Source organism: Lutra lutra, chromosome 8 (assembly GCF_902655055.1).
Source record: "Lutra lutra chromosome 8, mLutLut1.2, whole genome shotgun sequence".
Taxonomy (NCBI): domain Eukaryota; kingdom Metazoa; phylum Chordata; class Mammalia; order Carnivora; family Mustelidae; genus Lutra; species Lutra lutra.
The window spans coordinates 106,820,044-106,847,752 of record NC_062285.1 but is presented as its reverse complement, the minus strand read 5'-3'; the positions used below and the strand labels follow the sequence as shown (position 1 = coordinate 106,847,752).

Below are 27,709 nucleotides of genomic sequence, written 5' to 3'. Positions count from 1 at the left end.
TTTTATTTTTCCCTCTTCCCCTATGATTCTACGTTTTTGTTTCTTAAATTCCACATTTGAGATGCATCATATGATAATTGTCTTTCTCTGACTTATTTTGCTTACCCTCTAGTTCCATCCACATTATAGCAAATGGCAAGATTTCATTTTTTTGATGACTCAAAAGTATTTCATTGTGTGTGTATTTAAAAATGGATAATACATATTTATATATATTATAATGTATATAATGTCTAATATATATTATATATAAAATGGATATATATATCCATATATATAAAATGGATAAATAAAATGTATATGTGTGTATATATATGTATATATATATATATATATATATGAATGGATAAAGAAGACGCACATATATATATATATATATATATATATATATATGCAGGTCTTCTTTATCCATTCATCTGTTGATGGACATCTGGGTTCTTTCCATAGTTTGGCTATTGTGGACATTGCTGCTATAAACATTGCGTTGTAGGTGCCCCTTCAGATCACTACATTTGTATCCTTGGGTAGGTACCCAGTAGTGCAGTTGATGGGTCTAAGGGTAGTTCTATTTTCAACTTTTTGAGGAACCTCCATATTTTTTTCCAGAGTGACTTTACCAATTTGCATTCCCACCAACAATGTAAGAAGGTTTCCGTTTCTCTGTATCCTCGCCAACATCTGTCATTTCCTGACTTGTTAATCTTAGCTATTCTATAACTGGTGTGAGGTGGTATCTTACTGTGGTTTTGATTTGTATTTCCCTGATGCCAAGTGATGTTGAGCATTTTTTCTGTTGGCCATATGGGTATCTTCTTTGGAGAAGTGTCTGTTCATGTCTTCTGTCCTTATCTTGATTTAATTATTGTTCTTTGGGTGTTGAGTTTGATAAATTCTTTATAGATTTTGATATTAGCCCTTTATTTGATATGTCATTTGCAAATATCTTCTCCCATTCTGTCTGTTGTCTTTTGGTTTTGTCAACTGTTTCCTTTGCTGTGCAAAAGATTTTGATCTTGAGGAAGTCCCACTCATTCATTTTTGTCTTTGTTTCCCTTGCCTTTGGAGATGTGTCTAGCAAGAAGTTGCTGTGACCGAGGTCAAAGAAGTTGCTGCCTGTGTTCTCCTCTAGGATTTTGACGGATTCCATGTCTCACATGTCTCACAGGTTTTTCATCCATTTTGAGTCTATTTTTGTGTATGCTGTAAGAAATTGGTCCAGTTTCATTCTTCTGCATGTGGCTGTCCAATGTTCCCAACACATTTGTTAAAGAGACTGTTTTCCATTAGATATTCTTTCTTGCTTTGTTGAAAAATCAGTTGATCATAGAGTTGAGGGTCCAATTCTGGGTTTTGCATTCTGTTCCATTGATCTATGTGTCTGTTTTTGTGCCAGTACCAGACTATCTTGATGATTTCAGTTTTGCAATAGAGCTTGAAGGGGGTACTATCATTTTTGTGTAAATTTTAATGGATTTGAAAGATTCTATGACTTTAGTGGTTAAATTACACAGATTTTCAATTATGCTTTTAATTGTAGAAGTATTAGTTTAAATCAAGCACCTTCAAAGGTGCAAGGATCCTGTGTTTAGTAGGAGATTGCCTCTGCAGTGAGAAGAAGAATACTTCTTCATTCCCTCTGATATTGGAGTCATCTAGGAAACTGTTAGTTTCCACATTATCATCAATATCCATATTTATACTTAGGAAAATATTCAGCAATCTTACAACTATTTAAAGCCAATAGTCATTTAATGCTGGATAGAACTGAAATTGCATGGCATCTTTGCTGAATACATACTTTATGGAAATATATTCAATCCTGAAGAAATCACTCCTAAAAATAGCAAACAAAATAGCTAACTTGGAAAACAAACAGTGAAACTTTGGTTCAAATAACCTTCCAAAGGGCAAATTGCAATGAACACAGCTCTAGGATTTAAGTGCAGTATTTTAACAGCAGATTTCCAAGTTCCCAAGGATACTAGTAGGATTATTTAACGAAATGAAACTTAAGCTACAAGTGAAAGAATGAAACCAGGGAGCCTAATTTGTTCCCTGGAGGTGTCTCCACATGAAACCTGTCCACAATAGTGAAAGAAAACCAAGCAAGAAGGACCACATTAGCTCCTAGTAATTTTGGCTCCTAAGACCTGAAATAGCAGATTTCACACCCAGTTTTCCACCAGAGTATCCTAAGTGTCTATCTAGATGCCAGGCTCTCAAACATTAATCAACTTTTCAAATAGATATGATTATTACTTAATAGTTACAGAAGGCCCTTACATGTATTGAGATTTGGATAAGATCCTCTTAAATTTATAAAAGCATTCTAGAACTCTTTTTCTTATGATGAGAACAGAAAAGAACGTACAGTTTCCTGAAATGTTTTTAATGTAGTAATTTTAATAGAATTTGTTTGATTTAGTCTTATATTAAGTAATGCACATGTCATATTTTACTTTAAGAAAATGTAAAGACACTATTTTCACTATATGTAAAAGCAACATTCAATCTATTTTTAATTATTACAAATGAGATTCCCCCAAATTAAGACCCTCCAATCCTATTTCAAAAACCCAAATTGGAATCTGGCATTCAGAATTGACAATTGAGAATCCTAGGGAGAGTCCCAGAAATTATTTACAAATAAAGTAAGGTTTGGGCACTTTTAATAAATGTTGGTTATGTCATCAATAAAAATAATAAAAATATGTATGTAAAAACATACACATTAATTTTCAATGTTAAGCAATTTTGCTAAGAGGTGAGAAAAATCCAGTAAAGAATGTTAGTTCAAAACTTTCTAATAGATGCCAACATAAAGAAGACAAATTTGATATGAACTGAGGTATTAACTTCCTTATTAGACATAAATATATAGTAGAGTTAATCATTTAATTCATATAAAGGGAGACGTTCACATCAAGAAGGCCTAAAGGCTGATGGGTCATTCTGTGCGATAAGTACTCCAAGACCTTGTGACAAAATTCCTATTGGAAACCATTGATTCTAGCATGTTTTTTTTTTTCAATTTTGTCATTTTACTGCCTACCTTCTGTCTGTCTCATTCTCTGATTACATACAATGAAAAGGATGTCAGTGGAAACATATTAAAGCATATATTTAAATAGGTTGATACTTCTCTTTTTTGTTCTAAAAATAAGAGAGAACCAAGAACTTTGACTGATAATAAAAGCTTTGCATATGTAATCTCCATATTTTGATTAGCTGACTCTGCCAGAAATGCAGGTGGAATATTAGAGGTAATCTCTTACAGGCAAGAAATTAAAAGTTCATGCAACCAGAACCACCTTTTGCCAACACACCAAAACACATGAAGCGTGAATTTCAATTTCAGGTTATCACAAAATTCACAGTAGGTTAAAAATAAGATAATATTATAATAGCACACAAAGCCACTTACTCCAAAATATTACATAAAAATATTTCCTTTTACTCAACTTATATTACATTGTCACACACACAAAGCTGAGATGACAAGAAGCATTAAACTATTTTGTTTTCACTGAAGATAAATGACTTTTAAAGAAGGTGACCATCTTCAGATTACAGGAAGGAGAACTCAACTTTGATTCTGCATGTTCTGATCCTATGGAATTATTTTTAAACATTGTCTTTCATTTAAACTTTGCTCTATTCCATTTAAAACTTATTCTGGGTTTGGTTCTGAAAATGATGGAATAAATCGGTTCCATCTTATCACGTTTACTAATTGCAATGAAAAACTCTGGGCTAAAAAACCAGATCAGATGACTCTATTAAAATTATAAGAACTTGAGACACAACCTCCTTTTTCGGTTTGTTTCTTTGGAGGTTTTGGGTTTTGTTATCATTATGGTTTGTTTCTTTGTTTTGCCTCCTATATATTCTGGCCCGGGTACTAGAGCAGCCCAAGACAGAAAAGCCCAAAGAAATGTCTGCCTCTACTGAAGCCCAGGGAAAGGAGCAGAGAATCTGGGAAATAGTCCTTTTCAATCTACCTCCCTACTCCAGATGAACACCCACAGAGAAGCAGTTCCCTTCTTCCTTCCTACAGAGCTGTAGAAACCTTGTTGACTCTCCGCACCCTACTCCAAGTGAATGCCAGCAAAAGAGCTGGGTCCTTCCCCTTCTCCACTACTGGTGTGCAGCCTGTGGGAGGGAACCCTTGAGGGATGCCAGCCCCAAACACATGCACACACCCTGGGAGCCTAGAAAGATTCAGAGCCATTTGTGACCCCCCGCCCCACCTCCCAAGAGCAGCTATCCAGTCCCTGAGGAGATCCCTGTTAACTTGCTCTGCTCTACACTAAGCAAGTGCTACCAAAGAGACAGTCTCATCTTCTGCCCAGGGATGCTGTGAATGTAGAACATGCAGTATTGACCCTTGATAAGAGCACAGGAAATACAGCCCTGACTTTTTACCCAAAATAGCAGCAATGGGGAACCTTGGAAATCAGAAAGTGACGAGTAGGTTATGGAGAGGAAGGAGTTGGAGAAAGGGATACTTTAAGTCTGTGTATGAAGTCCTGAGCCTACCCCATGCACCCCAGACATGGTGCATGCAGGAATCCAACCAGATTCAGCACAGTGTAGATTCTGAACACTTAACTCAAGTTTCAGGTTGGCCTCTGAGAGAGACACAAGTGAGATGCACCAAAATAACACTGCAAAGAGTGAAAATCAAATGGACATTGGAACCACAGTCCACAGAAAGTGAGTAGGGACAGGTGGTCTGTTCTTAACTAAAATAAGTAATCACAACACAAATCCACATGATTTCAACAGGATCCAGAATCTCATAATGCAATATTCAAAATGTCTAGGATAAAAACCTAAAATTACAGGACATAAGAGGAATCAGGAAAACCTAAACCTCTCTTAAGGAAAAAAAAAAAAAAAAAAAAGACTATGAGTCAATAGATGCCAATGCCAAGATGACCCAAATATTAGAATGATGAGACAAAAATTTTAATGCAGCTGTTATAATGGTGGCAGGGGATAAAACTTTCCTGGACTCCTCATTGCTCCTACAAAAACCCCTAGCCTCCTGAGAATCTTCAAATACCATGAGAATTTGATCTATAGCTGTTTGTCGGGTTAATTGCTCTGATCTGAAAGGATAATAAAACTTTTCTAATTTCCCTGAGAAGGCAAAATTATCAAAGTCAAGAGGAGACTAGATCTCTAGGTTAAACTCACAACACGCTGGGGAGACTGGCTCAGTACCTTCCTAGGTATTTACATATCATAAAAAGATGAAGCCTTAGAACTTGGAAACATTTCTAAGTTGTAAGAGTTGAGACACACAGGGCTATTTGGCTCCTGGAGATTTTATTTACATATCAAAGAGATGAGTTTGGAATAAGGCCTTACATTTGGAAGGAGACCTTCTGATGGGGGAGGAAGGTCAATGCCTCCTTGCTCTTTACAGGCCCACAAAAATTATCTTCCTCATCTCTCTTCTACGAAGTGTCTGGCTGGCACTTCTGTAGTACCTAAGGCTAGAACCTAAGAGGGCAATGACACACTTATTATCAAGAAATCTGTCTTTGACCCTAACACCTCATTTGCACATTCAGTATAAAATTAACAAAGATGAATACTAAAAACCCAATAACAGCCATGGTGCAAGAAGAATGGGCAAACATTCTTGGAATGAAAGGGAGCACAGTTTTCAGTAAAGAAACAGAAGCTACAAAAAAGGAATGAAATGACTTAAAAGAAGGGAGATAGGGGTCTAGGAGAGGAGTGAAAAAAAGTAAAAAAGAAAACTAATAAACTGATAGGCATAAATATAAATTTATGAATAATTTATTTAAATGTAAATGGTCTAAAAACATCAGTTAAAAGATAAAGACTACAGACTGGATAAAAATAAAAGTAAGACCCAACTATATGCACAGTAAGTCCACAGAAAGCATAATGATCCAGATGGATCTGTATGGATTCATAATGATCCCTCATGATCCAGATGAAAGGGTGGCCAAAGACAAATGATACAAACACTATTCAAAAAAGATGGAATGGCTATGTGATTACCACACATAACGAACTTCAGAACAAAGAAAGGTACTATAGATGTTTAAAAAAAAGCAATACATAAAAACATTGCAACCAAGTAAGGTTTATCCCAGTGACATAAGGCTAAAGAGCTGGAAATAAATTAATGCAATTCATGTATTAAAAAAGCAGAAAAAGCATTTGGCAAAATTCAGTGTTCATTCAAGACTCTTAAAAAAATCTCATCAAAATAGGAACAAATTAATCTTAACTTGATAAAGTTTATCTACAGAAATACCTTCATTTCATTAAGAATGAAACATCATTCTTAATGGTAAGGTATTAAACGTTTTTACCCTAAGATCAGAAAGAAGACAAGCGTGTCTGCTCTCACCAATGTTATTCCGTATCATACTGGAAGTTTTAGCCAGTCCAAGAAGGCAAGAAAAAGGAATAAAAGGCATTTAGACTGAAAAGAAAGCAATAAAACTCTCTCTATTCACAGGCAACATGATTTTCTACATAGGAACTCTCAAAAATCTACAAAAACAATGCATTATCAGTTTAGGGAAATCAACAGCATTTCTATCCACTAGCAGTGAAAATTTAGAAACTAAAACTTCAGAAAAGATTATAGTAGCTTAAAAATTAAATACTTAGGTATAAATCTGTATACTGAAAAGTATAAGATGCCGATGGAACATATTCAAAAAGACCTAAAGAGGGGCATTTGGGTGTTAAGTCTGTTAAGCATTTGCCTTCAGCTCAGGTCATGATCCCAAGGTCCTGGGATCAAGCCCCGAATAAGGCTCCCAGCTCAGCGGGGTGTCTGCTCCTCCCTCTCCCTTTCCATCTGTGCAAGTGATCTTTCTCTTTCCCTCTTTCTCTCTCAAATAAATAAATAGATAAATAAATCTTAAAAAAATAAAAAGACCTCAAGAAATAGAGGCACATATAAAATTATTGGATTAGAAGTTTCCATATGGATCAGATATCAGTTTTTCCCAAAAGAATCTATGATTTAATACAGTCATAATAAAAATCCATTGTAACTACAAAAGGTTCATTCTGAAATATATGTGGAAAAGTAAAGAAATTAGAACATCCAAAACAGTTTTGAAAAAGAAGAGCAAATGTGAATACTATTCAACTTTAAGGCATTCCATGAAGCTATAGTATCAAGACAGAATAGTATTGGTAAAAAGATAAACACATAAAATAATGAAACAGAAGAGATACTCTAGAAATAGAGTCACTCAAGTACTATCAGCTGATTGGACAAAGGTGCAAAGGAAATTCAAAGGAGAAATGCAGTCTTTGCAATAATTGATTCTTGGAACCATCAATATCCATATTAAAAAATAATTATAATCCTCAACCTATATTTGCATCATACACACACACATGAAAACTCAAAATGTAAATGTAAACTGATACAAAATGCAAAATAATAAAGCTAATGTAAAACATGAAACTATAAAACTCTTAGGTCAAAACAAAGGAGAAATATTTATGACCTTGGGTTAGGAAAGAGTTCTAAGATATGCCAAAATTATGATCTGGCAAAGAAAAACATCAGTGAATTTGACTTCATCAATATGAAAAATACTTCTGCTCTGTAAGGACGCTTTTAAGAGAACAAAAAGACTAGCGACAGACTGAAAGACAATATTTGCAAGTCATGGGGCGCCTGGGTGGCTCAGTGGGTTAAGCCGCTGCCTTCGGCTCGGGTCATGATCTCGGAGTCCTGGGATCGGGCTCTCTGCTCTGCGGGGAGCCTGCTTCCTCCTCTCTCTCTGCCTGCCTCTCTGCCTGCTTGTGATCTCTCTGTCAAATAAATAAATAAAAAATCTTTAAAAAAAATATATTTGCAAGTCATGTATCAGATAAAAGACTCTCAAAACTGAACAATAGGAAAACAACCTAAGTTTTAAAAAATGGGCAGAACATTTTTTTTAAAGATTTTATTTATTTGTGAGGGAAAGAGAGAGAGAGAGTGAGCGTGTATAAGCAGAGGGGAGTGGCAGGCAGAGGGAGAAGCAGGTTCCCCACTGAGCAGGGACCCCAATGGGGGACTCAATCCCAGGACCCTGGGATCATGACCTGAGCTGGAGGCAGACACTTAACCAACTGAGCCACCCAGGTGTCCCTTGATTTTCAACAGGTATCTTATCAAAGAAGATATGTGGATGAGAAATAAGCATGTCAAAAGATGCCCAACATCATTAAGGCATTATGGAAAAGTAAATTAAAAGTAATGACATACCATTACTCATCTAATAGAATGGTTTAAATAAAGAATAATGATAACGCCAAGTGTAGATGAAGATGGGAAGAAACAGAAACCCTCAAACACTTCTGGCGAGGATGTAAAATTGTGTAGCCACTCAGAAAAGAGTTTGACAGTTTCTTATAAACTTAAACATACACTCACCACATAACTAAGCCAACTCACGATAGGTACTTATCCTGGAAAAAATAAAAACTAATCTTGCCCCAAAACACATACATGAATGTATATATTATTTAAAATTGTTTCAAACTAGAAACAATTCAAATATCCTTAAGTGAATGAATGGATACAGAAACTGGTTAGTACATCTACAAATGGAATACTACAAGCAATATAAACAAATCATGATATACACAAAAGCTTGGATAGATCTGGAATGTATTTTCCTAAATGAAATAACCCAGTCTCCAAATATTATGTAACTGTATGAGTCCATTTATATGACATTCTAGAGAAGCAAAAACATAGAAACAGAAAAATCAGTAGTCACCAGGGATGGGGAGGGTCAGAATACGAAGGTCAATGTTAAAAGAGAATTCTTCAGCAGTGTTGACATTTTTGTGTATCCTACCTGTGGTGAAGGTTCCAAGAATCTACACAAGTATAAAACCTCATAGTATTGTAAAACAATAAAGTGGATTCTACACTGTGTAAGTATACAAATTAAATATATTATATTAAAAAAAAACTCTTCTGGAGACACTGTGACAATGTATTTACATTGGAGGAAAATTCTTAGGATTTAAGAGTAGAGTAAAATGTTTAAATCTCATACCAGTTAAAGATGGTATGCAAACCAGGTTATTAAGCAAGAGAAAATCAAGAAGCTAGAGGCAATTAAGTAGCAAGCATCAAGAAGCAAGAGTATATAAGTTCTCCTATAAGTAACACATAAATGTAGCTTCTTAAAATTCCTCCCTACCACCCAGAGAGAGATCAGGGAGTGTGGAGAACAGGAGGATTTACACAAGAGGAAGTGAGTTGAGACAGATACGAGAATAACCTAGCCTCCGCATCAAATGAAGGGTAATTTTCCAGGTATGCTGACTTAACCTCAATTATTGACTTCAGTTCAGCTCTGTTCTCAATATCACCTGGAACAGAAAATCCATATTCATCTATACCTCTTCAATAGCACCTGCAGAAATCCTGTGACCCGCAACATTTATCACGTCATCAACTCGAGACATAACATATAAATAGCCTTCTTCGTCCATGTAACCAGCATCCATGGTGTCATAGTATCCCTGAAAATAAGAATAGATAATGTCTAATTAGCATGTATTGCTAGGTAATGCAATCATTTAAGTTTGGTATAATATAAAATGTGATAGAAATGGATTTATGGCATGCATTTAACTTTTTTTCATTCCTAGTCTATGGAATTAAACTCCTTTTGATTTTGATAACATACTAGAATCTCTTCGCTCCACTAATAGCTAGGAATAAGTTTAAGCATTCTTTTTTTTTTTTTTTTTAAGATTTTATTTATTTATTTGACAGAGAGAAATCACAAGTAAGCAGAGAGGCAGGCAGGCAGAGAGAGAGGAGGAAGCAGGCTCCCTGCTGAGCAGAAAGCCCGATGCGGGGCTCGAACCCAGGACCTGGGATCATGACCTGAGCCGAAGGCAGCAGCTTAACCCACTGAGCCACCCAGGCGCCCCAAGTTTAAGCATTCTTATATATATTTAAGTTAAATGTTTGAACTTAGAGTTGTGAAGGTTATGAACTCAATTTTTTTTAATGGAGAAGTAACAGTTCAATATTTCCAACATACTTTGGTATTGGAAAGTACTTCTTTGATGGATTTCTTCTTTAATTATATTAATTTTTAAAACTTTTAAAGCTCTCTATAAATAATTACAAAATACAGCACTGGTTTATTAACATGAATTTGGATTAGACCCAAGCTTCCATGAAATGTAATAATAGGGATGAAATTTAATTTTTAATCAACTCAAAGTAGCAGCACATCTTCACTGGTGCAGAAATCACGACAGAATGAAGAATCAAGAAGAATAAGAAGTAGAACAAAATATTACTTCTAATGCTTTTCAGTTATCTTGACACTTATGTTAACGAGCACGGGCTTTAGGAACAATTCAGATGAGTCACTATTTGAGCCTCTTATTCTAAGACTCAGGGTGCTCCTCTGTTACACAGGGTAGTGGGCTCTACCCTCTAAGCTTCTCCGAAGCACAGATGAGATGGTGTATCTAAGGAGGGCAGGCCCTGGCACACTGGTAAGCCCTCAGTAACTGGCCGCTCTGACTGCCACTTCTGTTGGACAGAAAACCTGGAGTACAGTTACAGAGCATGGACCGTGGAACCGGACTTTATGAGTTCCATTTTCAGCTCCAACACTTCTAAACTCCAGGCAATTTACTCAACCTTTTTGTGCAGTGATTAAGCCCTTAGATGAGAAGTCTGAAGTCAGGGTAACAAGGCAAGACTATATACGGAGTCGCTCCACATAACTTAACCATAAACGGAGACTCTGAAGGAGCTTTTGGTGTTAAAGGTGCCGTGTTGAAACCACAGGCACACCTTCTTTGCTGTTGTCAGGTGTTATTAATCACATCAGGACTCTGATGATTTAATGGTGGCCCATCAGGCAGATAGACTGGACTGACAGGGTTCAGCTCTGCTGACAAATCTTCCCAGCCACAGTCAGTCGGGGGCTGCTTTAACCTCAGCTGCTGAGGTCATTTAATTCCACGATCTCTTTCTAAAGGAAGCTCTTTTAAATCTTGTCATTGGTCGGCTTGACTAGGTTACCTGTCATTCACTCAAAAATAATCAAGATAAAATGCTAAACAGTGAGACTTGTGTTTGTTTTTATACGAAATCCTGATCATTCGTTTTTTTTTTTTTTTTCTTTTTCCACCTACTGCCTAACGAGAACCAAGAATCTCTTGGAAAGAAATAGAAGTCAAAGGACAGCAGCAATACTATGGCGGGACCTGACGTGTATCATCAGTAAAGCGTTGTTATAAACACGAAACACATCACCATGATATGGAGAAACAGGTAAATAACAAGACAAAAAGTAGAACACTTTTTGTCATCCAGGTGGCTGGAATTTGTGTTGCAGGAACACCATGTCTAGCATGTGTCTGTATTTTAAAATAGGAACTTAAAAAGCTAGGAGAACATTTAAGAACAAATGTCAAAAATAGGTAAAAGAATGGAAAAATACAACTGTGGGGAATCCAAATGAACTTTGCTCACATAACCAGCTGTAGAGAAGATTAAGGGGTTCTAGGGACAGGGTACAATTCTGACCAGGTGCTCTCAGTCTATAGCAGGATTCAATGCAGGGAGGAATAGAGAGAGTCCCCTAAAAGTCTTTAACTTAATAAAAACTTTCCTGATATTGAGGGCTGCTAAATTTCAGGAAAATGTGCGAAGAGGAACAGAAATGTCTATGCCCAGAGACTGATAAAAATAAATATAAAAATGACTTACTTTAATCATTGTGGTTTGGGCATTCTTGTTTCTGAGATCTGGAACTTGGTCCAGATAAACTTGAAAAGTTGTACTGTTATCTATGATGCCAGGACTAAGTGCTCAACTTAACAGGCAAGAAGTACTTTGGAAGGTTTTAAAAAAAGTATAATAAAGTTCTTACAGGAAATTTCTCAAAGTATAAATGCTTGAATGCCTCCTGATTCTTCCAGAGTCCTGAAAAAGCTCCAGGCGGTAATGGCAACCTTATAGAAAAACAGAGCAGTTAGAATTATGATCCAAGTGGTAATAAAGATAGATTGAGTAGACTAATTTCTAGTGGGATGGATAATTGCAAGTCAATCCCACATTGAAATACAACCCCAAAACCTGCTGGACATATCATTTCTGACTGAGGCTGAAGTAGCTGGCTATGACACAGCAGCGCCATTGAGGGATGACTACAGTTTCTGGAAAGGGCACAAAAGAAGCATAACATCTGCAAAAAGGAACCACAAATGCATCACTGAATTACTTTTTAAAACAAATATCCATCTACCATAGGCAAGTAAATTTTTTTTTATTTTTTAATTTAAAAAAAAATTTTAAGTATCAAGGTCCCAAACTGCCCCCTCTGCCCATCTCTGTGTGATGAAATGTTCCAATTCAACATTCCACAAACAATCTCATCTTCACAATCAATCTGCCTCAGGGAATTCTCTCTCACTACGCCCTCTTGCATTTTTCCTTTTTAGGACCATCCCAATGTCTGTGATTTCTCATTGGATGAACACATGGAAATACTTGAGAATATGAAATATAACCTATAATATGATAATTGTCTTTCTCTGATTGACTTATTTCACTTAGCATAATGCCCACTGGTATGAGGAATTTGAGAAACAAAATAGAGGATCATGGGGAAAGGGAGGAAAAAATGAAACAAGATGAAACCAGAGAGGGAGACAAACCATAAGAGACTCTGAATCTCAGGAAACAAACTGAGGGTTGCTGGAGGGGAGGGGGGCTGGGAGGGATGGGGTGGCTGAGGGATGGACACGGGGGAGGGTATGTGCTATGGTAAGCTCTGTGAATTGGGTAAGACTGATGATTCACAGACCTATACCCCCCCCCAAAAATAATACATTATATGTTAATAAAAAAATAATAAATTTGTTGTTAAAAAATGATAAAATAAAACATAACATAGGATGTACCCTTCTTTCCAATCAATTTGCTCTTATATTTCTTGCTTTCCTCCATAACCTCAAACAGGTGTTCTACACCTGGCAGGGCTCCATCTTTGTCAGTCTGTCTGTACAGGTAAACGAACAAGTTCTCACATTGGTCCCCTGTAGGAGGTGTCACCTAACGAAAAGAACCACTCAGATTGTTTTCTGGACACAAGACCCTTTTAGATGCTTTAAAGTTGGGAAATTGAGATATTGTAAAACTCAAGGAATTTCAAAAAACTTCCCTCTCCAGGCTCATACCAGAAAAAATAAGAAGTGAGGTAACGACTTCACAGAACTGATGCTGAGAAAACTGGAAACAAAGCAGACAGGCCACGGCCCACATGAGGCAATGTCATGCACCCCCTACCCCAATATTAGAATTTCGAGGCTCTGAATTGTATTCTCACATTCTATCAGATAGAAAGTGCTGCTACAGGTAGGATCGGCGGCCCAGCTCCACCATCTCGCCAGCCTCCCGGGAGGCCCTCCCCTTGCGAGGTCTTCATTTTGTACTAGTTTACAATGGAGGAACAAATGCAACATCTGCATTTCTGGGCCTCACATTGTTGCATAAAATGCGTATGAAAGCAGTTTGTGGGGTGCCTGGGTGGCTCAGTGGGTTAAAGCCTCTGCCTTCTGCTCAGGTCATGATCTCAGGGTCCTGGGATTGAGCCCTGCATCAGGCTCTCTGCTCAGCGGGGAGCCTGCTTCCCCCCCCCCCCCACCTGCCTCTCTGCTTACTTGTGATCTCTGTCTGTCAAATAAATAAATAAAATCTTTAAAAAAAAAAAAAAGGAAGCAGTTTGTAAGGAGAACGACAGAGATTCTGCTGTTGTTACTCTCGCTGTTCATCGCTAAGCCTGCGCGTCAAGGCAGAGGCTGAAGATGATCCCTTCGTGTCCTTGTAACTAACTTTGCTACATCAGTCTCAAGTCTCTAGTATATAATTTCACTTCGTCAGTTTGTTTTTATTGTTAATATTTTATAGACAATCATAAATCATTCGTTATTAAACATGGAAATAAAATATGAATAGGGCAGCCACCAAAATACATTCAATTCAGCAGTATTTTCAGGACAGTGAGGATAAAGAGGGAAGAGGACACCACGAAGGGATGGTAGATGGTAAATCAAAGCCAATCCAGGCCAGAAGTCATAATATTAATGAGTGAAGCTGGCTATATGTAAAATAATTGACAAAAATATCGATGGACACGGATGCTGCTCACATATTAAATAAATAATTTTCAGTTGTTCCTCCCCCCCCCAAATATATCACGATATATAATCCTCTCTGTTTTTTATGGTGATAGTTTTAAACTATAAGAAAAATAAAAGGTAACTGTGATAATAAATGGCAACAGACACTCAGGCAGCTTTGGGGACATCAGAGAGCACTGGGGTCTGAGGCAAATTAGAATTCAGACACCAAGTCTAATGGGAGCACCTGTTCCTTAGCTCCGTCTGATTGCTGGTATACAGAAATGCACATCCAAATCCTGAAACACTTAACGCTGCCCATACTGAAAACTGTGTATGTAGAAGGACATACTGTTAAATAAGCCTCTCTTTCATTTTATCTACCCCACATACAAATTTTGATCCCCCAGCAACCACATTGCCTCCTCCCAGTAGAGACTCCTACGTACTTGCACTAATAATCCCAGAGAATTAGTACTTTGGGTACTGTAGGCAATCTGAGTTTCCTGGTGGCCTAGTATGCACCTGATTCAGGCAGTGCGTGCACATGGATGGAGAGTGTAGCATTTTCTGGTAAGAGTGTTATTAGAGAGAAAAGGAATATTTTACACTTCCCAGAAGTTGGTTACATCTGCAACCTCCGTCCTTAAAAAGAAGATGCCTTGATAATTTTGGTTTTCTCTTACTTCCTGAGAGAACTATGATACCAATAATTAGTAACAGATAGATTATATTCTTATAATTGATTAAAACTTAGACAATTAAATTGTATGTAGCCATCCTCCAAGGGAACAAATTAACAAACTTTTAGCACATGGGCTTTTTCAGCTGTTGCACATTTTAAACACTTAAATTTTTTGAACAACAGGGACAGTAGGGATTTTTATACAATTTCTCACTCCTGTGAAAAAGGCCTGCATAAATTTGTATATACCTACAGACCTTGAGAATTAAGAAAAACATAACAAGGATATGATACAGAGACAGTGCATGAAATGGAAGGAATAAATCAAGGCCAAATGTTATTCTTCTTTAAGGACCAAAGAAATAAGATCATTGAAAAAAAAAACAAAAGAAAATCAGATGTATGGGAACTAGGAAAAAACAGTATTTTAGGAGCCACTACAGTAGAATTTTAATAATGACTGAATATTCAACAAGGTCATAGAAGCACAGATTTTGTTTGAAAGTGATTCGAGAGAGGTCAGGGGACTTAGTGATGAAGATACTTTTGAGTGTTTTCAGGATTGTCTGTGGAGCAGACAATAACAGGAGTGATTAAAAAGTAAACAGGAAGTAAGTAAGTGGAGACAGGAAGTTAGACCACACTTTTTAAAAGTTTGTGGGTGACTGCAAGGAAAGATGTGTCATTGGTTTAAGGCAGAGAAGCAGGCTGATTTAAGATGGGAAAGATGTGACTAGAAGTAGCCAGTGAAGAGACAATGAAGATATGAAGTTAGAGAAGAAAACACCAGAGGAATTATGTTTTATTCATTCATTCATGTATGCGTGTGTGTATGTGTGCGTGTATGCGTGTATGCGTGTGTGCATTAACTCGTGTATTTATTTTCTCCATTCAATCAATATTTGTTGGATGCTTGATATTCCTCAGTCACCGATTTAGACGTTGATGATATAAAGATATAAATTTTGGTCTCAGACACATGAAGAGCCTGGCATAATGTGTATTATAAGAAACTTAGTATTTTTATGATACAGATGCAGAGAAAGACATCACGAATGATGTCTATTCCATTAAGTTAGTGCAATAATGTAAAGATGTTTGTCAGGCAAGTTTGAAGGCAGCTCCCTAGACTCTGTACCAGCAGGAGCTCTTGGAAGGGAAAGTGTTATCCCTGAAACTAAGCCCACACCTAAAAGCCAAGGTGTGGATCTGCCGGAAACGGCATATGTGCCTCCCGATCATTTTTGAGATGTTCCAGAAAACTGCTTCAATATCCCCAAATCTCATTGAGGAACAGGCCGGAGAGCAAGATACGAGATTGCAATTAGTAATCAGCAGGATAAAATGAGGGATACTATCTGTTCTTCACTAATGAAGTACAATATATTTTAAAAATTCAGATGTTGCAATTTCAATATTAGAAAGCGCGTCTAAAAAAAGATACTTGAAAGATACTATATAATGGTCCAAAAGAAAAGCAGGAACAGAGAAGAGAAGCAACAGGCTCCAGAGAGAAGTTAGGTATATATCAGCTAGAGTAGATTTTTTTTTTTTTTTAAGAATTCCAAATTAACATTTTTCTTGTTGAATAGCCTAATGATTATCCTATTCCTTCTGGAATAATGGATGCCATGGTGCTCTTCTTCTGAAGTTACAGAAAAAGAAAACTGTTTTCTGTAGTTACAATAACATGAAGATACGGTAGACTGACAGAAGGAGGGGAAGGCTTGAAAATACTGAGACACAGGCTGGTTAGTCTCTGCACTCCTCCTTCAAAGCCAAGATAAAATGTTACTACTCTGTGATGATACCTTTCCCAACTTTTTCAAGCAGAGTGAAAGGGAACTTTGGTTGCAACCTGTCCAGTTGTGAATCGAGTTACCCTCAGAGAATGTCTTTCTTCAGAGACCAATCTTAGGGGGAAAGAGAAATAACTGAAGTGATCCCGTGTGTGTGTGTGTGTGTGTGTGTGTGTGTGTACACACCCGAGCACACACTGATGGGGAAGCATGGGAGTGCTGAGAAATCCTTAAATAGGTAAGAAAGGAAAGGAATGCTCATCGCTGTAGAACGTGACATTCAAGATCACTCTGGAATGTAAAACTCTTCGGTCTCCCTTCCCAGATAATACAGGATGGTCTGTATTTACTGTTCCATTAGGAATCCCCACAACAACAGAAGTAAATTGAAGATGTAACTCCTGTTGCCTAGAGAATTCTGGGATTAGATCCCAACTTTGCCCTCCCAGCATTTCCTATGGAGTCTGAGGCTTCACTTGAGATTTTTATATGAAGCTACTTTTTGTCTCCCCACAAAGGGACTGATTAGGCTGTAACTTCTTTCTCTCTGGACAAAAGACCAGGTTATAAATGTGAATTCTAGTGGTGTCACTCACTGTGAAAGATGTTTAGATATACCCATGTCTAAAATGAGGATAATATCTGTCCCACGGTCTACACCCCAGTGATGTCGTAAGGCTAATAAAAGGTCATACTAAAATTTGCATCTGATATTTAGAAAGGAACATGTGTCATCCTTAGTTTTACTCAAAGGATATACTGATGAAAAGAGAGCTGTCCTGACCCTCTCCCAAGACAGCAGCAAAGTGACTACATCAGTACCGGGAAGCTATAAAGATGTGAACACACACCATTAGGGGACAGGAGTTCAATATCTGGAGGCTGAGAAACCGGCAGGCACCAAAGCAGAAGCCACTTGGACCCTGCCCTATAGCTCCCTCCTACTCCACCACTGTCCGCAGGGCATGGCCTCCTCCCCACCCCCAGAGCACACAGCAGGAGACCGGCAAGCCTGGCTGCCAGTAGCAACAGCTAGATCTGGTCCAAGAAAATGCAGGCCCATAACTGAGGCCTCATTTTTTTTTTTCTTTTCAAAAAAAGCCTGAATACTGTGGAAAAGATTTATTAGTCAGTACAAGTTGGTTTTGATCAACTATTGCCCACTTGTTACAATAGGCAGAGAGAGACCTATGGCTTTAATAACCTCGAGCAGTGTGGCACTGAGGAAGGCAATTGCAGTGAAAATGTTCTTTCACGCCCTGCTCTGTGTTGCTTGGAAATTACTGGCTGTTTTACTTCTGCACTTTAGAGCTCTGGATGCAATTGCAGGGACACCTCCCACAAGTCGTGAACATTCTGTATTCATAGCAACTCAGACACCATAACTTTCCCACTAAATTAACTGCCTGGAGTAGGTTTCAAAAATCAAAGGAATTTGCTAACATCTACAAAGACACGTAGTTTCTCTTCTACTAGAAAGGCAAAATCTGTGAATGCAGAGAACATACGAAAGCTACAGGACTCCTGTTTATTACAACCTAAGGTCTACAGTAGTTTAAGGAATCACTTAAATGTCTCCCTTCCAGTGAAGGGATCCCCAGGAGAGAAAAAGAGTGATTTCTAAAAAGCATTAACAAAGAAGTGGAACAAAAGAAGTGGAACAAGAGTTTTCTGTTCTTCAACATTTCCACATACCACTATTTCTCATTTTAGGTGAATTGTCTTAATATGATAAAAAGAATCATTACACTTAATATCTTGAAAAGGGTGGAAATATGATTATAGCTTCAGATTTTAAAGGAACTGTCAGAGAAAGATAGTTTCCGATGTTATTTATTTTATCCAGAGCAGATTTTACAATGAAAGAAGCAGATATAGCAGGACTTATAAAAGCAAACAAATCTGGGCTCAAAACAATGAGTCATTTTTTATTGACTTACTGTAATATAGTTTGAGATCCACACATTTCAAATATTCCATGCAGCCTTTCCCCATATTTTTGTAATTATACTACAAGTATAATTAGTGAACATAAGTAACATTTGGGAGTGCTGCCCTTCCAAACTGCTCCTACTCAGTCACCATACAAAATAATGAAGAAAAGCATGGGTATGAATAATTGAGCACGGCATCTATCTCTGGCCAGGGCTCACTCCCAGGCGTGATTTTTTGAAGCCGTCTCAGTTTTAAGTCCCCCATGGACCCTAATTATTCTTATTACGGTGGCCTCACCCCATATATATGCACAAATAATAAAACACAGCAATAGACCATAGAAACAAGAATTTTTTCTGGCAGAAAGTTGTAATTTTGCTTTTAAAATTATTTGGCAAGAAGACACACATTTTAACTTACATTTGGCTATTCTCAGCAGTTACTGTATATATTCAGAAACTGTACAGAGTGGGAAAAGACCTAAACACTGTTTGCAAATGAGATGAAAAATTTATGAAGACTAAACTGACCCCGAAGTTGCTACAATGTTCAATTTCAAAGGTATTTAATTAAACATGTGTTAACTTTTGTTGTTAAGTTTTTCAAATTTGAGGGTCAATACATTTCTTAAAATTCAGAATCTCAGACGTTTTGTGGACCCTGCCACCAGGCATAATCCCTTTTACAGTCCACCAAGGTTTTTTGGGTGACCATGTAGCCAATATCAGGAATGAAGCCTGCTGTCAGATCCCGTATGGTCTGCCTGGAAAAAAATATTCTCTCTCAAATTACACACTATTTTTTTAAAAACCAGAATAATCTTCATTAAGTCAAAAAGCTGTGCTTTTTTCTTCCCCTTAATTCAATTAAACATATATTTATTATGAGCTCTTAAAAAGCATTCATTGACTATTTCACATTCTGGATGAACGGTGTATCCCCTCAAGGCACAGAGAACAGCTACGGACTAAGAGAAACATGTCTTATTGATAGATGTTAAATGTGAAAATGTCCTATGCATGCTACAGGCAGCCACTGAGATGTACAAATAATTTTGAGGTTGATGGGTTAGGGTGGAAAGGCCACTGGAGAAGTGGGTTTCAAAAGGAAATCCTTGCTCTCCCAGATAAAAACAAGTTCCTAAAATAATGTTTCAAGAATTATTCTTAAAAAAAAAAAAAAAAACAGAGAGAGAAAGAGAGAGATCTTGGTGGGAACATTTTTTCCTGTTTTTTTCTACTTTATCTTTTGAATACAATAATATATATATATCATTTTCAAACATCTGGTTTCACTATGAACTTAAGAAAGGAATCAAACTCCACTGCATGTCATAACATATAATATCTTCAAATAATTCACATAGAAATTTCAGAATCCCAGATCAGTACAATGAAATTCCCCATTCAGGAATGCAAAGGGAAGAAAATAATTCTGAATTGGTGACGATCTAAACGACAGAAGGCTTCAAGGCAATACCTGTGTTACTCTTAAGTACTAGAAGCAACATTAATGACTTCAAGAAAAAATACAGTATATGTGGCCTCTTGCTATATTTTATTATTTTTGAATGGAAGTAGGGCAAAGCCACCAAAAATTAGAATGACAGAACGTGTGAAGGTATAAAACTGCTGACATCAAACGTTCCCCCTGGGATCGTACATGAGTTGTTTTATGAAATAGACTCACTAACAGTTAGATTATACAAAAAGTATGCTGCTAGAGTGCTTTTAAAGGCTCTCAAAAACCATGTGCTTCCCTAAGTAAGCTAAACCACCACCTACAATCTTGTTCAGATTACTAATTTCTTAGAACGCCATCCCCCCATCACTACCATTTTCCCCCTAAGAGGTCAGATTTCAACCAGTTCTATGTTAACATAGGAGGCTCAAAATAAGATGAATAAATGGTATATTCAGTATTTAATTTTTCCATTTTGCCAACAATATGTCTTAAAATTTAAACTTGAAAAACGTAATATAGTGCTTACATGTTTAGGGATAACGTGAGAATCTGAGAATTGTATCATAAAGTGTATCCGTTCTGTTAGCTTTTTGTAAGGTTATACTATTTTGACCCAAAGAAATATTCTTTTTTAAGTTGCTGTTTTTCATTTCATTTTCACAGAATTTTAAATGATAGTTTTTTTTAAAATCTAGCTCCATTCCTGTTGTTGTAAATGCCAAGATCTCATACATTTTTACTGCTGAATAATAGTCTATTGTATGAATACACCACATTTTCCTTCCCCCCTTCCTCAGATATAGGGTTTAGGTTTGGGTTCAGGTTAGGTTTAGGGACAGGTGAGGGTATGTGCCTGGTATCGTGCAGTTCAGAGACCTAACCTGAGACAATTTCATACCTCAGGTTAGGTCTCTGACCTGAGACAGGATGCCAAGTCATAAGAATTCATTTTACTTTTTCATTTCATTTCATTTCATTTTGTTTCATTTCATTTCATTTTTAAAAGGAAGTTCCACACCCAGAGTAGAGCCCTGTGCAGGGCTTCAACTCACAAGCCTGAGTTCAAGACCTGAGCTGAGACCAAGAGTCAGATGCTCAACCGACTGAGCCACCCAGGAGTCCCAAGAATTCTTTTACTTTTTTTCCAAGAATTTTTTTTTTTCTATAAAGAAGAAAAAATTCCAAATGACCTTTCAAACAGAAAACACCTTGTGTAGACTTTTTTCCCCACCTTCAAAGATAAGTATCTCTGGAGGTATCCTCAAACTACGGTTAGGTTCAAATTCATCACTGTGCTAGGAACTGAATAAAAATATCACGAAGGAGCTCTTGGGTAGCTCAAGCATTTGCCTTGGGCTCAGGTCATGATCCCCGGGGCCTGGGATGGAGCCCTGAGTTGGGCTCCCTGCTCAGCAAGGTGTCTTCCTCTGCCCCGCCCCTGCCATGCGGCTGACCTGTGCTCTCCATCGCGTGCACGTGCTCTAAGATTAATAAAATCTTAAAGTCACCAAGGTGCTTGAACCAAAAGAAAATTTCCCTCTGGTTCAGCTGTGACTCCAGACAGGATCCAAAGAGGAGTTCTACGATCTCTTCCCTGGGTTTTATGGAGACTTACTTTACTCTTCTGTGTTACCAAGAATTTTTTTAAATAAATGAGAAAACAAATCTTTTTTCAGGCCTGACATAAAATGTTCTTTATTTATAGTAGCTCCTTCTGCCAAGTTCTACTACTAAACCACATCAGTAAGGATGCCAATGCCTTGCTTATCAGGGGCACTAAAGCAACCTGTATTAATTATTAAAATGTCACATCCTGCTTGTCCCCCAGTTTTTTTTTAAGATTTTATTTATTTATTTGAAAGACAGAGATCACAAGTAGGCAGAGAGACAGGCAGAGGGAGAGGAAGGGAAGCAGGCTCCCTGCTGAGCAGAGAGCCCGACTCGGGACTCGATCCCAGGACCCTGGGATCATGACCTGAGCCAAAGGCAGAGGCTTTCAACCCACTGAGCCACCCAGGCACCCGCGTGTCCCCCAATTTAACCAACTTCCACTTCAGTAATATTTTGACTTCAAATTTTGACACCTTACTTACAAATGAACAAGGATGAAAAATGTTAGCAAGGAACTGTGGTATTTCCTGAGTCAGGGATTTTATATTATGCTGCTATTTGACTCAGTAATTATACTTTTAGAAATTATTCAGTACTATAGTGATTATCAGAAAAGAAGAAAAGACAACACACAAAAAAAGATGTTCAATACGGCATTATTTATAATCATAAATATTCAAAAAAGACTAAGAGCTCTAGAATGGGGATAAACATTTTTAGGGGCAGAGTTAAAGTGAATGATGCTCATGAGACAAGTTTAAGGGAAAACAGCAATACAAAGATGAGCTGAATTGTTTTGACAATCTACAATGCATGCCAAAAGGAAAAAGTCATATATACTATAAAATTAATGTTGTATCGCCAAAGGGTGGGAGTATAGAATCGTTATATACTTCTTTATATTTCTGGTATTTAAGTTACATTATATCATCAAAAAATAATTAAAATGCAAGATTTATCTTTTAAAAAAATCATATCTAGGCACGCCTGGTGGCTCAGTGGGTTATAGCCTCTGCCTTTGGCTCAGGTCATGATCTCAGGGTCCTGGGATAGAGCCCCATATCGGGCTCTCTGCTCAGCAGGGAGCCTGCTTCCCTCTCTCTCTCTCTCTCTCTCTCTCTCTGCCTGCCTCTCTGCCTACTTGTGATCTCTGTCTGTAAATAAATAAATAAAATCTTTAAAAAAAAATCATATCTAAATCTGTTCCACTTTATGGGGTTTCCATGTTTATTAATTAATTTATTTTTTAATTTAAATTCAATTAGCCAACATATCGTATATCATTAGTTTCTGGTGCAGCGTTCTATCATTCATTACTGGCATAACACCCAGTGCTCATCAGATCACGTGCCCTCCTTAATGGGGTTTCCCTCTTTAAACAACAGGAGTTGGCACTATGTATTCTCAAACAATGCATAAGCTTCTTTTGCAATCCCCTCCCTAGTACTATCATCACAACCACTCCATTTTTTTAATACTATATAGCAATTCTTGCTCTCTTATATAATATTATTGCAAATTTTTCTTACTTTACCACAATATTTCCTAAACATCGAGCCTTCAGTTTTTGCATGTTGTCATCCAAAATCGTAACTGCAAAGTAAAATATAAACAAATAATATAAATTTGAATAAAAATGCATAACCTTAAAGCTTAAACTTTTCCATGTTTCCTATTTCTAACCCCCAAAACTGTCACTTGACAGGCATCTTTTAATTCCTATGAGACCATGACCATACAACTAGGCTAACATGTCTCACAAAAAATTAAAAGAGCCCAGGCTTTGATTCTTAACAAGATCATGAATTTTCCCTTAGAACCTCCCTTAAGTAAAGACAGTGGATTTCAAACATGCTCTTAATTTCATAATCCATGTTTATACCCACTTTAACATGGACTTCTATTCTACCAAAATACATCAAAAACATATGCAGCTTTTCAAAAATTAACAAATCAAGTTCTAAAATTACAAAAAAAAAAATATTTCAAGCACTAAAAATAAAAAGTATTTAAAAGCCTGGGAAACATCTTTCTCTGATTTAAAGCTTAATATCCACTTCTGAGCCTTCAAGATCCATTTAATTCCCAAATATTATCCCAGTGCTTTCTGCAGCACACTGACAATCCTGAAAGATTTTAGGAGGCCAAAGCTTGAATCCACATTCCGTAACCTCTAATGCAAACTGGAAACGAGGATATATCATCGCGTTTTAAGCTCTAATTGATTCTTTGTGTGGCTTCATTTATCCAGGTTATTCTACTGAGCGAAGCTATGAGAAAAGGAGGATTTTGTCCCCAGAAAAAGTTAATCATTCCCTTCTTTGTGTTTCCAGAGCACTTTGTTTTAAGGTTGTATTCTGACCATAAGTAGTGGCATAAATATTCCTCTCACAAGATTGGGAGGTCACTAAGGGTAGAAGTCGTGCCTCACTATGTTTCCCCAAATTCCAGTACAGTGACCAATTTTCTCTGTGGCCCTGTACACGTATTGCGCCTTTGATTTCTCTGTATAAAAAGTAAGAGTGATTCTTCTCTCAGTGTTGTTATAAGAATTACTTAAAGGTATTCAATGCATGTGACACTTACGTTACATTGAGTATTTTTCACACACAAAAATGGTTATCTTTCCTTTCCCAAGTGGATACCACTTTTTTATTATAATACTGAATACTACATTATGCTTCTGAATCTCTGACTAATCACAAAACATAAAAATCATAAGTCATAAAACCACTACCTCCTTGGGTATAGATACCTCAGTTCTAACATTTAACCTATGTGATTGGTAAGCCGATGGCTTTCAGACAAGAAGTTTCTGTACTGAAATTTCATGAGGCATCAAAGCTTAACTCTTTCTTAAAGCTGGCTATAAAAATACTGAAAGGGAAATGTATTTAACATCTCCCACAAACATCAGCCCCTAAAAATGGCTCAACACAAAGCAATTTTTCTGATAAAAGGAGCAGGGATGATAGAACCGTTCAAAGTGAGGATTTCACTAAAGCTGGGTTCACCTTCCCATGCCTGGAAAAGTCATTGACTTCACAGAATATCTATTTCTGCCCAAAAAAAAAAAAAAAAATCTAAATTTTCTTTTTATAAATACACCTGCGCTAGGCTAAATCAAATAATCCACATTTCTTTAACTAATCATTGTCCTAGAAAGAAAATAAAATATTTTTATGTCAGATAGGCAAAGGATAAGTCTCTATATTTTATAATTTACAAGCAAATAGAAACTATATGTAGGAACTGTATTCTGTCTCCCAAAGATGGGTTTTCCTCATACATCTATTAAACTAAATTGTGTAACCTTATACATATAAAATAACTCCTGTTCTTTGTATTCCTTGTCTGTGAAGTGAACGTGTAAGTCTAAATCAGGTCAGTCCGTCTGGCTTCTCTGAAATGGCAGCACACGACGAGCTAAGACTTAGTTCAGTCTGTTGACTGGCAAGTGCTTGTGTAATGCTCCCTCATGTTACATCATGACCCCAGGAAGCATGTGGAATTATTGTTTCCATTTAGAAATAAGAAAATTGAATTTCTGAAAAGTTAGGTGACTTGTATAAGTTATGCAACCAGCAAGTGGAGCCCAAGGGAAATTACTGAACTATCAAAGCTATTACCAACAATCTAAAAACAAATATTTAAAATATATCTTCTCGTCACATACTAGCAGCATGGATGAAGCGATTTTTCTATTTAGAATCTTTACTTTTTATATTTATCTTTAGACAGCAAGGCTCAGAAGACTTATCATCACTCCTAAATTAAAAGGTAGCATATGTAATGGGAAACACTGCAGCTTTTGTAGCAAAAACATGCAAAGAAACAAACAAAATAAAACACAATGGTGTGCATTGTCTAGAGGACCTCATCAGCCATATTACCTCAGGAAAGTGATTCAGCCTCTCCTGGCACCAGTTAACTTATCTTTACGATGGTAATGATACCTCTGAATTAACTATAATTCATCATTAAATGAAATGATGTATGCAAAGTAGTCTGCACCAAGCAAGTATTACATACATATTAATTTCCAGCCATATCCTTAAAGTGCCTTATAAATACTATTTTTTGGTTATGACAGTCATTTAGAACATGTCCTTGGAAGTCAACAATCTTATTTTTGAACCAATGGATTAATAACAGAATTAAGGCATTTATTTATAGTATGAAGTATTCATTCAATCAAATACTTTTAAGCACCTACTGTGCAGTTTGATTCGCATTAGACATGGGAAAATAACCAAATTTATTGCAAATAATCAGGGTCATTTCTTACCATTGTATCCTGGAACACTTTTTCCTGCTTGTCCTGGAGGAGGTGTTTTGGAATTACCTAATCCAATGCATGATGCTGTAATTGGGGATCCAGTCTCTGGAGAAATAAATATTATTTATCATTTAACATTTAAATTTGAGATCATGATGTTTCTTTGGTGTATGCCCTGCCCCCGATCCCCCAGTTTGCCACAGAATTTATCTGCACGAGGAATAGATGAAGGGAGGAAATGCATTATTTAAAAATGAAAAAAAAAAAATCCAGTAATCGACACCAGATTAACAGTTTTAAACCTTAAGGACACGAATTGAGAACAATGTATAGAGTAAAGCTTCTTCTGAAAAAAAGACAGGTCTCTCTGACGTTCTTGGTTATGAATCAATGGGCATGAAGAATGCAGAATTATGTGGCTGTGAGAATTTTAAAACACATGCCAAGGGACGCCTGGGTGGCTCAGTGGGTTAAAGCCTCTGCCTTCGGCTCAGGTCATGATCCCAGGGTCCTGGGATCGAGCCCCACATCTTTGGGCTCTCTGCACGGCGGGGAGCCTGCTTCTCTTCCTCTCTCTCTCTGTCTGCTTCTCTGCCTACTTGTGATCTCTGTCTGTCAAATAAATAAATAAAATCTTTAAAAAAATAAAAAATAAAACACATGCCAAGAACTCAAAGATCTCTAGAGAAGATGCTCTCTCTTAATTCACCTAAAAGTTTTTATCATGGTAAATAAAAGCTACGTGCAAGATATTTCTGTTACTTATGGCTTAATCTCTGGAATAAGTAACCCAAAGATTTTGGGGAATACATGAACAATATCTTCTCTCATTTTTAAAGAACTCCAGCTCCCAGAGAGCTTGCATCTAAAGCTGAACTTAACATTGCTTTATTAAACTGCTCTTAAACTGCTGTCCCTGGGCTTCTAGAAGGCAGGCAAATGGGTAAGCAGGCAGGTAGAAAGGCAAGAAGGAAGGAGGGAAAGAAGGACATTTATGCTATGCTGATAATTTCATCAAGACCAGAGACTTTGCCACAATTAATCTGCACGGATGAACAAAATGATAAATCTGTTTTCTGTCTCGAGTTACTAATAGTCAAAATAATAGCAGCAATTATATGATAGCCACAAATTCTGAAAGTGATTATTTTTACGCACAAATGCATTTGTTATTATTGGTGAACTCAAGTTTGGGGTTAGCATGGTCTTTTAAATAGGAGATGTGCATGTGTAGAGGAGCAGGATGAGAGAGGTATTGACTGTGAAAAGTTATGGAACTAGTGGCTTAGTACACACACAGACAGCACATATACCCAAGGGATCAACTGCCAAACCAATTAGATCCAAAGCAATCCAAAATATTAAAAAACATCTTCCTAAGGACTCAGAATGTATTCTTTCCACTATGACTTCTACCATAATTTATCACACATTTACATCGCTTCAGAATGGTGGGAAGAATTTATTACTGTTTTTACTTTCCAGAGTAGCTCGGTTTATTATTCACATGTTATGGATGGCGGCTCAGCTCGCTTCAATAACGGAAGATGAACTCTGGAACATTAAAACACAGTACCCAAGTCACAGTCCAGTGCTTAAGGTGCTAAGCCATATGGTCACCGCTGAGGAGAAGCAGCAAGTCACCAGAGCAGACATTTCCAATGTTAAACAAAGAACTTTCAAATGGCTTCATACCATGATGAGTATTTCAAAGGTGTTCATACCAGGACAAAGAAAATGGATAGGTAATACACAAAA

The 27,709-nt window shown here is 37.1% G+C and overlaps 1 protein-coding gene and 1 non-coding gene across 2 annotated transcripts in view; both read right to left on the bottom strand.

Annotated features, from left to right (window-relative positions):
• The window catches only part of ACSS3 (acyl-CoA synthetase short chain family member 3), a 155,912-nt gene that overhangs the window by 9,762 nt on the left and 118,441 nt on the right, over positions 1–27,709 (bottom strand). The window contains exons 10-13 of the mRNA XM_047740345.1: positions 25,961–26,056; positions 23,202–23,265; positions 11,928–12,009; positions 9,421–9,543 (exon numbers count right to left, since the gene is read on the bottom strand). Of these exons, the coding sequence (XP_047596301.1) occupies positions 9,421–9,543; positions 11,928–12,009; positions 23,202–23,265; positions 25,961–26,056 (365 nt within the window). The remainder of the gene's footprint in view (positions 1–9,420; positions 9,544–11,927; positions 12,010–23,201; positions 23,266–25,960; positions 26,057–27,709) is intronic.
• On the bottom strand, positions 21,608–21,721 carry LOC125108134 (small nucleolar RNA SNORA26). The gene has a single exon (XR_007129814.1). It is a non-coding gene; the product is annotated as a small nucleolar RNA SNORA26 (small nucleolar RNA).